Here is a 16,495-nt window from a genome sequence, read left to right as displayed (position 1 = left end):
AGAGTCCCGTTCACAGCGGAGCCAGAAGGAAACCATCCCAAGCGGAGGCGGATCAGCAGCGCAGAGATGTCCCCAGCCGATACACAGGCGAGCAGTACATGGCCACCGGATCGGACCGGACCCCCTCCACAAGGGAGAGTGGGACATAGAAGAAAAAGAAAAGAAACGGCAGATCAACTGGTCTAAAAAGGGAGTCTATTTGAAGGCTAGAGTATACAAATGAGTTTTAAGGTGAGACTTAAATGCTTCTACTGAGGTAGCATCTCGAACTGTTACCGGGAGGGCATTCCAGAGTACTGGAGCCCGAACGGAAAACGCTCTATAGCCCGCAGACTTTTTTTGGGCTTTGGGAATCACTAATAAGCCGGAGTCCTTTGAACGCAAATTTCTTGCCGGGACATATGGTACAATACAATCGGCAAGATAGGCTGGAGCTAGACCGTGTAGTATTTTATACGTAAGTAGTAAAACCTTAAAGTCACATCTTAAGTGCACAGGAAGCCAGTGCAGGTGAGCCAGTATAGGTATATATGTATGTATGTATGTATATAAAGGTATATACAGTATAGGTATATATGTATATAAAGGCATATACAGTATAGGTATATATGTATATAAAAGTATATACAGTATAGGTATATATGTATATAAAGGTATATACAGTATAGGTATATATGCATGTATATATGTATATAAAGGTATATATAGTATATGTATGTATGTATATAAAGGTATATACAGTATAGGTATATATGTATATAAAGGTATATATAGTATATGTATGTATATATGTATATAAAGGTATATGCAGTATAGGTATATATATATATATGTATATAAAGGTATATACAGTATAGGTATATATGTATATAAAGATATATTCAGTACAGGCGTAATGTGATCAAACTTTCTTGTTCTTGTCAAAAGTCTAGCAGCCGCATTTTGTACCAACTGTAATCTTTTAATGCTAGACATGGGGAGACCCGAAAATAATACGTTACAGTAATCGAGGCGAGACGTAACAAACGCATGGATAATGATCTCAGCGTCTTCAGTGGACAAAATGGAGCGAATTTTAGCGATATTACGGGATGAAAGAAGGCCGTTTTAGTAACGCTTTTAATGTGTGACTCAAAGGAGAGAGTTGGGTGGAAGATAACACCCAGATTCTTTACCGTGTCGCCTTGTTTAATTGTTTGGTTGTCAAATGTTAGAGTTGTATCATTAAATAGAGTTCGGTGTCTAGCAGGACCGATAATCAGCATTTCCGTTTTTTTGGCGTTGAGTTGCAAAAAGTTAGCGGACATCCATTGTTTAATTTCATTAAGACACGCCTCCAGCTGACTACAATCCGGCGTGTTGGTCAGCTTTAGGGGCATGTAGAGTTGGGTGTCATCAGCATAACAGTGAAAGCTAACACATATATATGTATATATACATGTGTGTGTGTATATATATGTATATATGTGTGTGTGTATATATAAATGTGTGTGTGTGTATATGTATATATATATGTGTGTGTGTATATATATATATATATATATATATGTGTGTGTATATATATGTATATATATGTGTATGTATGTATATATATATATACATATATATGAATTGATTAACGTGGACCCCGACTTAAACAAGTTGAAAAACTTATTCGGGTGTTACCATTTAGTGGTCAATTGTATGGAATATGTACTGTACTGTGCAATCTACTAATAAAAGTATCAATCAATCAATATGTATATGTATATATGTATGCAGGGTTTCCCGCACATTTATTTATTTGTGGCGGCCCGCTACAAATAGATTTTTCTGCTTCTGACCCGCTCATAAAAGCAATGGGACTCTGTCTGTGAATGCAGCTTGTAGTTACAACTCCGGTGCAGTAGGTGGCGGTAGCCTACTATGCATTGTAACTCCGCCAATTACACTTAATTCACCTGGTGGGTCAGAAGAAGACATGACGACGACGAAGTGAAGGAATAATGGACCGACAGGATCAAAAATACGAGGGTAAGACTTCTTGGCAAACAAGTTCAAAAGTAGTCCGAAACTGTGCAGTGTGCAGCACCGACTCGGATTTTCTTCATTTTTATTTTCGGGGCAGATGCACGCAGTAACAGTCACCTGTTACCATACCGACGAGCTAACGTGTGCAGGTTATAATCCTTTTGTCAATTAACACACCTGGAGAATGGTGCTTCAGATAGTGCACAATTGAGCTTTCAGTATTAATGCACTGTCTACTGCAGCATGTCAATGCAATTAAAATAATACAATCTGAGTCAACCAGCTGTTAAAATGTTATCCAGGTTAATGTTTTAGCCATTAAAGGCCCTTCATTTTAAGATTCAGGCATGTGATTTGTCCGTTTAAAGTCGGAATTCCGTCTTTTTTAATCTCTGGGGAAAAAAATGTAAACGATGTCGGTTCTTGAGAGAAAGAAAGCTTTCACTCAAATAAAAATACTAATGAAAAATAATTGAATATAATTTCAAATAAAAAAATATTTTTATTTGAGTGTTTTATATGCGAATATTTCGTTTTTATTAAAGTTTTTGTTCTTATTTTTTTACAACGAAAGACACGTTTGCTGGGAGCGTCCTGTCCGGGTTTGGTGACGTCATGTTAATCAACTTCCGGTTGTCGTTACCTCAATATCGATCGATCACTCTGTCTTTAGCTCACTGGTCTACTGCGTCATGTGGCTTTAATGTGTGCAAGTTAATGTCCTAATTTCGGACACAGTTATGTGGTTATACTCGCTTATATTGGGGTATGTCGTTATTTATCGGAGAAAGACGTTTATGTATTGTTTTAGTGTTAGCATTTAAGCTAGCTAGCGCTGGCGAGCTTCTCCAGTCCGTCAGTTTAGACTTAGACAACTTTTATTGATATATAATTGGAATTCTTCTGTGTTATCAATCACGGTTTTACAATAATTTCACGGTCTATTATTATAATTTAATAGTTTCATCTTTAGTGAACACTCTTACTTTTGAAACCGTTTACTTTGAAAGTTTCACTTCCGTTTCCGTTTTTGTGCGCGTTGCTGTTAACTTCCCTGCCACTTTAAAACTATTTGAGGCAATATTGGCTTCTACATTTCTGTCTTTTTAAAAGAAGTGAACTGAAGTAATGCTGTAAATAAACTGTAGATAATAACACCGATCAATGTGGATGTGAAATGAACACAAGATGTAAATATGAGTGACTGAACCATATTCAGTGACTCATGAGGATAATTGGGGTATGTATGTTCTATTAATGATGTTTTCATGTCTTTAAATACTAAAATATTTTCTTCAAATGGCGCTGTCTTTGTTAATTTTAGCATGTTAAATTGGTGAAAAACCTGGACCAGACCCCCGGAAATATTTTCAGTCTTTTTCATTGTGGTCAAATCACATGTCTGATTAGCAGAGGTGGGTAGAGTAGCTAGAAATTGTACTCAAGTAAGAGTACTGTTACTTTTAGAGATTTATTACTCAAGTAAAAGTAAGGAGTCGTCATCCAAATATTTACTTGAGTAAAAGTAAAAAGTATGTTGTGAAAAAACTACTCAAGTACTGAGTAACTGATGAGTAACATGTTTGTTTAATGATGACGGCAACAAATAATGCACAAAAACATAAAAATAGCAATGAGCAAATTCATAGCCAAGAATATCTCTTAAGCAACTAAAACAATAATATATATTAAATAATATATTAAAATAAAAAAATTAAGGCAAATTAAGCCACAATAACTTAACAGCACCATAGGCTCAGTAGGCATTTATTGATTGATTGATTGATTGAAACTTTTATTAGTAGATTGCACAGTACAGTACATATTCCGTACAATTGACCACTAAATGGTAACACCCCAATAAGTTTTTCAATGTTAATCAATTACTTAATAAATGACCAAGTCGAGGTGATCTACCTCATATATACATACACACATATATCTATATACAGTATATCATTTATAGTTATTTATTTTGCCGTTTTTGTTGACATGTTAAAGGTGTTTTAATACATGCATGTTTAACATATAGATTCCTATCTTTCATGAAGACAAGAATATAAGTTGGTGTATTACCTGATTCTGATGACTTGCATTGATTGGAATCAGACAGTATAGTGCTGATAATGTCCACATTTTCAAATGGAGGAGAAAAAAAAGTTCCTCTTTTCCGTCTAATACCACATGAAAGTCGTTGGTTTTTGGCATCTTATTTGTCCAGCTTCCATATTTGTTTTTATACACTTTACAAGAAATACATTGGCGGCAAACTCCGTCGCTTGCTAACTTGTTTGCCCTGGCTTTCGGAGACTCTTATTTTGTTAGCGTGATGGGGCGGCACTTTTATTGTGAAGACAGGAACTGTGCGATCAGTCTTTAGGCTTTTGACGGGAAGTACGGTTGAAATAAAAAGTGTCTTTTTTTCCTTTACACTTTTGATTGATATATTGATACTTGTATTAGTAGATTGCACAGTACAGTACATATTCCGTACAATTGATCACTAAATGGTAACACCCCAATAAGTTTTTCAACGTTAATCAATTACTTAATAAATGACCAAGTCGAGGTGATCTACCTCATATATACATACACACACGTATCATATATCCAAATACAGTATATCATTTACAGTTATTTATTTTGCCGTTTTTGTTGACATGTTAAAGGTGTTTTAATGAATATACATGCATGTTAAACATATAGATTCCTATCTTTCATGAAGACAAGAATATAAGTTGGTGTATTACCTGATTCTGATGACTTGCATTGATTGGACTCAGACAGTATAGTGCTGATAATGTCCACATTTTCAAATGGAGGAGAAAAAACAGTTCCTCTTTTCTGTCTAATACCACATGAAAGTCGTTGGTTTTTGGCATCTTATTTGTCCAGCTTCCATATTCGTTTTTATACACTTTACAAGAAATACATTGGCGGCAAACTTCGTCGCTTGCTAGCTTGTTTGCCCTGGCTTTCGGAGACTCTTATTTTGTTAGCGTGATTGGGCGGCACTTTTATTGTGAAGACAGGAACTGTGCGATCAGTCTTTAGGCTTTTGACGGGAAGGACGGTTGAAATAAAAAGTGTCTTTTTTTCCTTTACACTTTTGATTGATATATTGATACTTGTATTAGTAGATTGCACAGTACAGTACATATTCCGTACAATTGACCACTAAATGGTAACACCCCAATAAGTTTTTCAACGTTAATCAATTACTTAATAAATGACCAAGTCGAGGTGATCTACCTCATATATACATACACACACGTATCATATATCCAAATACAGTATATCATTTATAGTTATTTATTTTGCCGTTTTTGTTGACATGTTAAAGGTGTTTTAATGAATATACATGCATGTTTAACATATAGATTCCTATCTTTCATGAAGACAAGAATATAAGTTGGTGTATTACCTGATTCTGATGACTTGCATTGATTGGAATCAGACAGTATAGTGCTGATAATGTCCACATTTTCAAATGGAGGAGAAAAAAAGTTTTTCTTTTCTGTTTAATACCACATGAAAGTCGTTGGTTTTTGGCATCTTATTTGTCCAGCTTCCATATTTGTTTTTATACACTTTACAAGAAATACACTGGCGGCAAACTCCGTAGCTTGCTCGCTTGTTTGCGCTGGCTTTCGGAGACTCTTATTTTGTTAGCGCAGGCGCGATGGAGCGGCACTTTTATTGTGAAGACAGGAACTGTGCGATCAGTCTTTAGGCTTTTGACGGGAAGTACGGTTGAAATAAAAAGTGTCTTTTTTCCTGTACACTTTTGATTGATTGATTGAAACTTGTATTATTAGATTGCACAGTACAGTACATATTCCGTACAATTGACCACTAAATGGTAACACCTCAATAAGTTTTTCAACGTTAATCAATTACTTAATAAATGACCAAGTCGAGGTGATTTACTTCATATATACATACACACACACATATCGTATATCTATATACAGTATATCATTTATAGTTATTTATTTTGCCGTTTTTGTTGACATGTTAAAGGTGTTTTAATGAATATACATGCATGTTTAACATATAGATTCCTATCTTTCATGAAGACTAGACTATAAGTTGGTGTATTACCTGATTCTGATGACTTGCATTGATTGGACTCAGACAGTATAGTGCTGATAATGTCCAAATTTTCAAATGGAGGAGAAAAAAAAGTTCCTCTTTTCTGTTTAATACCTCATGAAAGTCGTTGGTTTTTGGCATCTTATTTGTCCAGCTTCCATATTCGTTTGTATACACTTTACAAGAAATACACTGGCGGCAAACTCCGTAGCTTGCTCGCTTGTTTGCGCTGGTTTTCGGAGACTCTTATTTTGTTAGGGCAGGCGCGATGGGGCAGCACTTTTATTGTGAAGACAGGAACTGTGCGATCAGTCTTTAGGCTTTTGACGGGAAGTACGGTTGAAATAAAAAGTGTCTTTTTTCCTTTACACTTTTGATTGATTGATTGAAACTTTTTTCAGTAGATTGCACAGTACAGTACATATTCCGTACAATTGACCACTAAATGGTAACACCCCAATAAGTTTTTCAACGTTAATCAATTACTTAAAAAAATGACCAAGTCGAGGTGATCTACCTCATATATACATACACACACATATTATATATCCAAATACAGTATATCATTTATAGTTATTTATTTTGCCGTTTTTGTTGACATGTTAAAGGTGTTTTAATGAATATACATGCATGTTTAACATATAGATTCCTATCTTTCATGAAGACTAGAATATAAGTTGGTGTATTACCTGATTCTGATGACTTGCATTGATTGGAATCAGACAGTATAGTGCTGATAACGTCCACATTTTCAAATGGAGGAGAAAAAAAAGTTCCTCTTTTCTGTTTAATACCTCATGAAAGTCGTTGGTTTTTGGCATCTTATTTGTCCAGCTTCCATATTCGTTTTTATACACTTTACAAGAAATACATTGGCGGCAAACTCCGTAGCTTGCTCGCTTGTTTGCGCTGGTTTTCGGAGACTCTTATTTTGTTAGCGCAGGCGCGATGGGGCAGCACTTTTATTGTGAAGACAGGAACTGTGCGATCAGTCTTTTTAGGCTTTTGACGGGAAGTACGGTTGAAATAAAAAGTGTCTTTTTTTCCTTTACACTTTTGATTGATATATTGATACTTGTATTAGTAGATTGCACAGTACAGTACATATTCCGTACAATTGACCACTAAATGGTAACACCCCAATAAGTTTTTCAACGTTAATCAATTACTTAATAAATGACCAAGTCGAGGTGATTTACCTCATATATACATACACACACGTATCATATATCCAAATACAGTATATCATTTATAGTTATTTATTTTGCCGTTTTTGTTGACATGTTAAAGGTGTTTTAATGAATATACATGCATGTTTAACATATAGATTCCTATCTTTCATGAAGACAAGAATATAAGTTGGTGTATTACCTGATTCTGATGACTTGCATTGATTGGAATCAGACAGTATAGTGCTGTAAACGTCCACATTTTCAAATGGAGGAGAAAAAAAAGTTTCTCTTTTCTGTCTAATACCACATGAAAGTCGTTGGTTTTTGGCATCTTATTTGTCCAGCTTCCATATTCGTTTTTATACACTTTACAAGAAATACATTGGCGGCAAACTCCGTAGCTTGCTCGCTTGTTTGCGCTGGCTTTCGGAGACTCTTATTTTGTTAGCGCAGGCGCGATGGAGCGGCACTTTTATTGTGAAGACAGGAACTGTGCGATCAGTCTTTAGGCTTTTGACGGGAAGTACGGTTGAAATAAAAAGTGTCTTTTTTCCTTTACACTTTTGATTGATTGATTGATTGAAACTTTTTTCAGTAGATTGCACAGTACAGTACATATTCCGTACAATTGACCACTAAATGGTAACACCCCAATAAGTTTTTAAACTTTTTTAGGTCGGATTAAACGTGTGTTTGATTGATCCGACGTCACCAGTGACTGCATTTGATTGGTGAAACTCAGGCATGCGTAGATCCTACTTTGAATGCGTGTCTGACAAAATCAAAACAAAAAAAGCGTGCATTAACAGATCGATTAAAAAAAAGTAGCGAGTAACGAGCTGATTGTAGACAAATGTAGCGGAGTAAAAGTAGCATTTCTTCTCTACAAATATACTCAAGTAAAAGTATGTTGCATAAAAACTACTCTTAGAAGTACAATTTATCCCAAAAGTTACTCTACCCACCTCTGCTGATTAATACTGAAAGCTCAATTGTGCACTGGCCACTGCAGCATGTGAATGGAATGAAAAAATACAATCTGAGCCAACCAGCTGTTAAAATGTTGTCCAAGTTAATGTTTTAGCCATTAAAGGCCCTTCATTTCAAGATTGTGATCGGGCTTTAAACAGGTGGCTTTACCTGTTCAGATGAGTTTAACTGCTACTGGTCAAATAAGGTCAAATAGCATTTAATTTTACATGTATGCAATGCCATTTAAATGTAATTATAGGTAATAATAATAATAATAAATGCTGTGTCGTGTTGCAAATAGTCAACGGGAAGGATTTTAGTAAGATATAAGCCATGAGCACTACACAGCCAGAAAAAAACCCAGGCAGGACAAGTAAAAATATTGGGGCAAGTAGAAAAAACAAAGGGTGCAAAGTCTGCAGGCAGTAGGAAACACACGGTTAAGTGTAGGGAGCTTTAATATTTTATAAGATTATATATTTTTGGTAAGAACCACAATTAATAAATATATTTCAGTGAATAATTAATTGTTCAAATCTGTATGTTAAGTGTTGTGATTATCAATCAATCAATGTTTATTTATATAGCCCCAAATCACAAATGTCTCAAAGGACTGCACAAATCATTACGACTACGACATCCTCGGAAGAACCCACAAAAGGGCAAGGAAAACTCACACCCAGTGGGCAGGGAGAATTCACATCCAGTGGGACGCCAGTGACAATGCTGACTATGAGAAACCTTGGAGAGGACCTCAGATGTGGGCAACCCCCCCCCCCCTCTAGGGGACCGAAAGCAATGGATGTCGAGCGGGTCTAACATGATACTGTGAAAGTTCAATCCATAGTGGCTCCAACACAGCCGCGAGAGTTCAGTTCAAAGCGGATCCAAGACAGCAGCGAGAGTCCCGTCCACAGGAAACCATCTCAAGCGGAGGCGGATCAGCAGCGTAGATGTGTCCCCAATCGATACAGGCGAGCGGTCCATCCTGGGTCTCGACTCTGGACAGCCAGTACTTCATCCATGGTCATCGGACCGGACCCCCTCCACAAGGGAGGGGGGGACATAGGACAAAGAAAAGAAGTGGCAGATCAACTGGTCTAAAAAGGAGGTCTATTTAAAGGCTAGAGTATACAGATGAGTTTTAAGGTGAGACTTTAATGCTTCTACTGAGGTAGCATCTCCAACTGTTACCGGGAGGGCATTCCAGAGTACTGGAGCCCGAACGGAAAACGCTCTATAGCCCGCAGACTTTTTTTGGGCTCTAGGAATCACTAATAAGCCGGAGTCTTTTGAAGGCAGATTTCTTGCCGGGACATATGGTACAATACAATCGGCAAGATAGGCTGGAGCTAGACCGTGTAGTATTTTATACGTAAGTAGTAAAACCTTAAAGTCGCATCTTAAGTGCACAGGAAGCCAGTGCAGGTGAGCCAGTATAGGTATATATGTATGTTTATATGTATATAAAGGTATATACAGTATAGGTATATATGTATGTATATATGTATATAAAGGTATATACAGTACAGGTATATATGTATGTATATATGTATATAAAGGTATATACAGTATAGGTATATATGTATGTATATATGTATATAAAGGTATATACAGTATAGGTATATATGTATGTATATATGTATATAAAGGTATATACAGTATATATATATGTATATAAAGGTATATACAGTATAGGTATATATGTATGTATATATGTATATAAAGGTATATACTGTATAGGTATATATGTATGTATATATGTATATAAAGGTATATACAGTACAGGCGTAATATGATCAAACTTTCTTGTTCTTGTCAAAAGTCTAGCAGCCGCATTTTGTACCAACTGTAATCTTTTAATGCTAGACATGGGGAGACCCGAAAATAATACGTTACAGTAATCGAGACGAGACGTAACAAACGCATGGATAATGATCTCAGCGTCTTTAGTGGACAGAATGGAGCGAATTTTAGCGATATTACGGAGATGAAAGAAGGCCGTTTTAGTAACGCTTTTAATGTGTGACTCAAAGGAGAGAGTTGGGTCGAAGATAATACCCAGATTTTATTATATTCCAACTCTAAAAAAATGTAGCTGTCAACACTGAATATTGCATTGTTGCATTTCTTTTCCCACTTTATGAACTTACATTCATATTTTGTTGAAGTATTATTCAATAAATACAATAAATAAGTACAACATATCACGATATAAGTGTTTTATATTGTTCGATATTAATAATTATTGGTGTTTTTTTATGACCTATGGCTATGGTAAATTAAGACCAGAAGAAAAATATATTAAATAGAGATGTCCGATAATGTCTTTTTTGCTGATATCCCGATATTGTCCAACTTTTAATTACCGATTCCGATATCAACCGATACCGATGTATACATTCGTGAAATGAACACATTATTATGCCTAATTTTGTTGTGATGCCCCACTGGATGCATTAAACAATGTAACAAGGTTTTCCAAAATAAATCAACTCAAGTTATGGAAAAAAATGCCTGCATGGCACTGCCATATTTATTATTGAAGTCACAAAGTGCATTATTATTTTTAACATGCGTCAAAACAGCAGCTTGGAATTTGCAATTTGGGACATGATCTCCCTGAGAGAGCATGAAGAGGTTGAGGTGGGTGGGGTTGGTGGAGTTAGTGCTGCAAGGGTTTCTGGGTATTTGTTCTGTTGTGTTTATGTTGTGTTACGGTGCGGATGTTCTCCCGAAATGTCTTTTGTCATTCTTGTTTGGTGTGGGTTCACAGTGTGGCGCATATTTGTAACAGTGTTAGACGGCGTGGCGCAGTGAGAGAGTTTGCCGTGCGCAGCCCGAGTGTCCGTAGTTCAATCCCCACCTAGTACCAACCTCGTCACGTCCGTTGTGTCCTTGAGCAAGACACTTCAGCCTTGCTCCTGATGGGTGCTGGTTAGCGCCTTTCATGGCAGCTCCCTCCATCAGTGTGTGAATGTGTGTGTGAATGGGTAAATGTGGAAGTAGTGTCAAAGCGCTTTGAGTACCTTGAAGGTAGAAAAGCGCTATACAAGTACAACCCATTTATTTATTTATTTAAATATAACAGTATTTATAAAGGATTTTTGAATTGTTGCTATTTTTTAGAATATTTTTAAAAAAAGTCTCACGTACCCCTTGGCATACCTTCAAGTACCCCCAGGGGTACGCGTACCCCCATTTGAGAACCACTGCCCTAGTATATACAATATTATAAAACAAGTCATTGTATTTCATTTAGGACTATTTAATATCTTCATTTATCCAATCCACTTTATTTATATAGCACATTTAAACAACAATAACGTTTCCAAAGTGCTGCACATCCATCCATCCATCCATTTCCTACCGCTTATTCCCTTTTGGGGTCGCGGGGGACGCTGGCGCCTATCTCAGCTGCAATCGGGCGGAAGGCGGGGTACACCCTGGACAAGTCGCCACCTCATCACAGGGCCAACACAGATAGACAGACAACATTCACACTCACATTCACACACTAGGGACCATTTAGTGTTGCCAATCAACCTATCCCCAGGTGCATGTCTTTGGAAGTGGAAGGGTCCTATCCCCAGGTGCATGTCTTTGGAGGTGGGAGGGGCCTATCCCCAAGTGCATGTCTTTGGAAGTGGGAGGGTCCTATCCCCAGGTGCATGTCTTTGGAGGTGGGAGGGGCCTATCCCCAGGTGCATGTCTTTGGAGGTGGGAGGGGCCTATCCCCAGGTGCATGTCTTTGGAGGTGGGAGGGGCCTATCCCCAGGTGCATGTCTTTGGAGGTGGGAGGGGCCTATCCCCAGGTCCATGTCTTTGGAGGTGGGAGGGGCCTATCTCCGGGTGCATGTCTTTGGAGGTGGGCGGGGTCTATCCCCGGGTGCATGTCTTTGGAAGTGGGAGGGGCCTATCTACTGGTGCATGTCTTTGGAGGTGGGCAGGGTCTATCCCCAGGTGCATGTTTTTGGAGGTGGGAGGGGCCTATCCCCAGGTGCATGTCTTTGGAGGTGGGGGGGCCTATCCCCAGGTGCATGTCTTTGGAGGTGGGGGGGCCTATCCCCAGGTGCATGTCTTATGAGGTAGGCGGTGTCTATCCCCAGGTGCATGTCTTTGGAGGCGGGAGGGGCCTATCCCCAGGTGCATGTCTTATGAGGTAGGCGGTGTCTATCCCCAGGGGCATGTCTTTGGAGGCGGGAGGGGCCTATCCCCAGGTGCATGTCTTATGAGGTGGGCGGTGTCTATCCCCAGGTGCATGTTTTCGGAGGTGGGAGGGGCCTATCCCCAGGTCCATGTCTTTGGAGGTGGGAGGGGCCTATCTCCGGGTGCATGTCTTTGGAGGTGGGCGGGCTCTATCCCCGGGTGCATGTCTTTGGAGGTGGGCGGGGTCTATCCCCGGGTGCATGTCTTTGGAGGTGGGAGGGGCCTATCTACTGGTGCATGTCTTTGGAGGTGGGCAGGGTCTATCCCCAGGTGCATGTTTTTGGAGGCGGGAGGGGCCTATCCCCAGGTGCATGTCTTTGGAGGTGGGGGGGCCTATCCCCAGGTGCATGTCTTATGAGGTAGGCGGTGTCTATCCCCAGGTGCATGTCTTTGGAGGCGGGAGGGGCCTATCCCCAGGTGCATGTCTTATGAGGTAGGCGGTGTCTATCCCCAGGGGCATGTCTTTGGAGGCGGGAGGGGCCTATCCCCAGGTGCATGTCTTATGAGGTGGGCGGTGTCTATCCCCAGGTGCATGTTTTCGGAGGTGGGAGGGGCCTATCCCCAGGTGCATGTCTTTGGAGGTGGGAGGGGCCTATCCCCAGGTGCATGTCTTTGGAGGCGGGAGGAAGCCGGAGTACCCGGACGGAACTCACGCAGTCATGGGGAGAACATGCAAACTCCACACAGAAAGATCCCGAGCCCGGGATTGAACCCAGGACTGCTCAGGACCTTCATATCGTGAGGCAGACGCACTAACCCCTCCACCGTGCTTCCCGCTTATATAACTTAATAGTGCACAATCAACTTTCAAAAAAACAAACGAAAAAACATCACTGTTAAATAAAATTTAAATAACAAATTGAACGCCTCTTTTCTATCTGCTGCCTTCTGAGGTAACTATCAACCTTAACTTTTTCCAAAATTTGAAAATAAAGTAACAATGAGTGTCAGGTTCAAACAGTGATGACATCTATTAAACAGACAAGAAGCAAGGAATTATGCAGAGTTCAATTTAGCTCATGAGGAGAACGCATGGAGCTGAACACTTAGTCACTGTCTCGCCCTACGCTCTAAGGTTCAGCTCCCACGTCCCTCTTTTATTCTTATCTTCGTACCATAGTCAACATCACCGAGGCCGCCTCTAAAAGGAGTGGTCACATATATTATGCAAAGCAGGCCTAGGACGCACAGTACGTGGCGGAATGGGCTGGGGGCTGCACATCTTCGTTGAGGTCCTTGAAGTCTCAGTCTCGTCTGCGTGCTGTCATCTTATGTTTGTTGAGGTCTTTGAAGTCCTTGTCTGTTAGCGGGCCAAAACAAAGATAACATCCCTCAGACAAGAAGTTTTGTCCTTGCATACATTAGAAAAAGTCTAAACTTGTTTTTAACTTTATTTATACTTTATTTTATTTTCCATGTCTAAACATTTTTACATTTAACTTTATTTTAAATTTTTTACTTTTCAAAACTGTATCCTACAAGCCCAAACTTTATTTATACTTATTTATTTTAGTTTACATTTCCAAACTTCTTTTTTGTTCATTTGAGTTCATTCTATATGACCACCCTTTTTTTTTTTTTTACTTAATTTTACTTTTATTGAATTTTACATGTTTTAACTATTTTACTTGTCCAAACTTCTTCTTAAAAACTTCATTTTAAATGTCCAAAGTTAGTGAAGCGTTCATAAAATAAAGAATGGAGGCAACTTTGATGCAATTTGTAGAATAAAGATGATAAAAACAATCAATGGGCCTGGAAAAAAAAACCTTCACACCTCAGCTTTGTGTTCTTGCTGACAAAACTAATTGCTTTCGTAGCTAATAGAATAATAGCTCATTCATAATTCATATTTTTGCCAAGAGTCAGTAAAAATTGGCCCCTTTTGCTCCACTTTGGAGACCACAGCCCAGTTTCACATTCTGAGCATAAGTAGATGAATGTGGTTGAAATGAATCCACAATAATCCAGTTATTTGCAATTTGACATGAATTTTTGTATCACCAACAAAGTCATGTTTGGAAGATAAATTAAATGAAGCAAGTGCACTTGATGCAAAAGTGCACTGGAAACTGAATCTTGAAAATGCATGAGCACATCTCCAACTAACTATTTTAATTATATCAAGTCACTTACTGTTAATTCTGCTAATGTTTATCTCAGACTTCATTTCTCTTGCATCCACTCATTAATGCTCTTTTGTTCTTTTTGCAGACAATGTTTGAGGACGTTAGCGGTTTTGGAGCCTGGCACAGAAGATGGTGCGTCCTGCCAGGGTACTGCATCTCCTACTGGACCTACCCCGATGACGAAAGGCGCAAGGTAAACAAATATAATAATCATAATAATAATAATAACCCATAATACCCCGGTGATGAAATGTGCAAGGTGAACAAAGCAAAATATACTCAAAATTAAAATATAAGTAAAATCCTAATTTAAATCACAACATCCTGGTTTACAAAAAGTATTGTAGTTGTTTTGAATTATACTTGTTGTTTACTATAAATATTCACGTTGTTTATAAAGTGTACTTGTTGTACACAAAAAGTAACGTAGTTGTTTTGAAGTATACTTCTTTACAAAAAGCATAGTGGTTATTTTAAAGTATACAAGTTTATGAAAAATATTGTAGTTGTTTTGAAGTATACTTGTCTACAAAAAGTATCGCAGTTGTTTTAAAGTATACTTGTTTACTTTAAAACAACCAAATTACTTATTGCAGTATTGCAGTTGTTCTAAAGTATACTTGTTTACTTTAAAACAACCAAATTACTTTTTGTAAACAAGTATACTTCAAAACAACTAATATATTTTTCATAAACAAGTATACTTCAAAACAACTACATTACTATTTGTAAACAGTATTGTAGTTGTTTAAAACAACTGCAATACTTTGTGCATATTTTAAAACTACAATACTTCTTGTGAACAAGTATACTTAAAAACAACTACAATACTTTTTGTATATTTTAAAACTACAATACTTCTTGTGAACAACAAGTATTGTAGTTTTAAAATATACAAAAAGTATTGTAGTTTTTTTTAAGTATACTTGTTCACAAGAAGTATTGTAGTTTTAAAATATACAAAAAGTATTGTAGTTTTTTTTATGTATACATGTTGTTCACGAGAAGTATTGTAGTTTTAAAATATGCACAAAGTATTAAAAACAACTACAATACTTTTTGTATATTTTAAAACTACAATACTTCTTGTGAACAACAAGTATACTTCAAAACAACTACAATACTTTTTGTATATTTTAAAACTACAATACTTCTTGTGAACAACAAGTATACTTCAAAACAACTACAATACTTTTTGTATATTTTAAAACTACAATACTTGTTGTTCACAAGAAGTATTGTAGTTTTAAAATATGCACAAAGTATTAAAAACAACTACAATACTTTTTGTATATTTTAAAAGTATACTTTTTGTTCACAAGAAGTATTTTTGTTGTTTTATAGTATACTGAGTTGCATCCCAAGAACACCATACCTACTGTGAAGCATGGGGGTGGAAACATCATGCTTTGGGGCTGTTTTTCTGCTAAGGGGACAGGACGATTGATCCGTGTTAAGGAAAGAATGAATGGGGCCATGTATCGGGAGATTTTGAGCCAAAACCTCCTTCCATCAGTGAGAGCTTTTGAATGGTTGACCAAATATTTATTTCCCACCATAATTTACAAATAAATTATTTAAAATTCCTACAATGTAAATTCCTGGATTTTTTTTCCACATTCTGTCTCTCACAGTTGAAGTGTACCTATGATGAAAATTACAGACCTCTGTCATCATTTTAAGCGGGAGAACTTGCACAATCGCTGGCTGACTAAATACTTTTTCGCCCCACTGTATATATATATATATATATTAGGGCTGGGCAACGATTAAAAAATGTAATCGAAGTTAATCACACTATTTCTCCGATTAATCGCGATTAACTGCATTGTATACGCAAAGCCCAATAATGAATTCCAAAGTAGTGTGTAGTGCACCTTTATTGGAATATTCTCCCACATGAACAAA

General features: G+C 37.6%; 1 protein-coding gene across 5 annotated transcripts in view; it reads left to right on the top strand.

Moving 5' to 3' along the window:
* The window catches only part of LOC133540087 (asparagine synthetase [glutamine-hydrolyzing]-like), a 182,240-nt gene that overhangs the window by 82,608 nt on the left and 83,137 nt on the right, over nucleotides 1-16,495 (top strand). The window contains exons 1-2 of one of the 5 annotated variants that reach the window (XM_061882580.1): nucleotides 2,654-3,250; nucleotides 14,673-14,780. The exons of 3 other annotated variants lie outside the window; for them this stretch is intronic. In XM_061882580.1, coding sequence (XP_061738564.1) covers nucleotides 3,236-3,250; nucleotides 14,673-14,780 — 123 coding nt within the window. In that variant the 5' untranslated portion in view covers nucleotides 2,654-3,235. Of the gene's footprint in view, nucleotides 1-2,653; nucleotides 3,251-14,672; nucleotides 14,781-16,495 lie in introns of those variants that run through there. One more of the 5 variants, XM_061882581.1, reaches the window with a different exon arrangement.

Source organism: Nerophis ophidion, linkage group LG21 (genome assembly GCF_033978795.1).
Source record: "Nerophis ophidion isolate RoL-2023_Sa linkage group LG21, RoL_Noph_v1.0, whole genome shotgun sequence".
Classification (NCBI taxonomy): Eukaryota; Metazoa; Chordata; class Actinopteri; order Syngnathiformes; family Syngnathidae; genus Nerophis; species Nerophis ophidion.
Note: the sequence above shows the minus strand (reverse complement) of the source record. Positions and strands in the feature narration are given on the sequence as shown.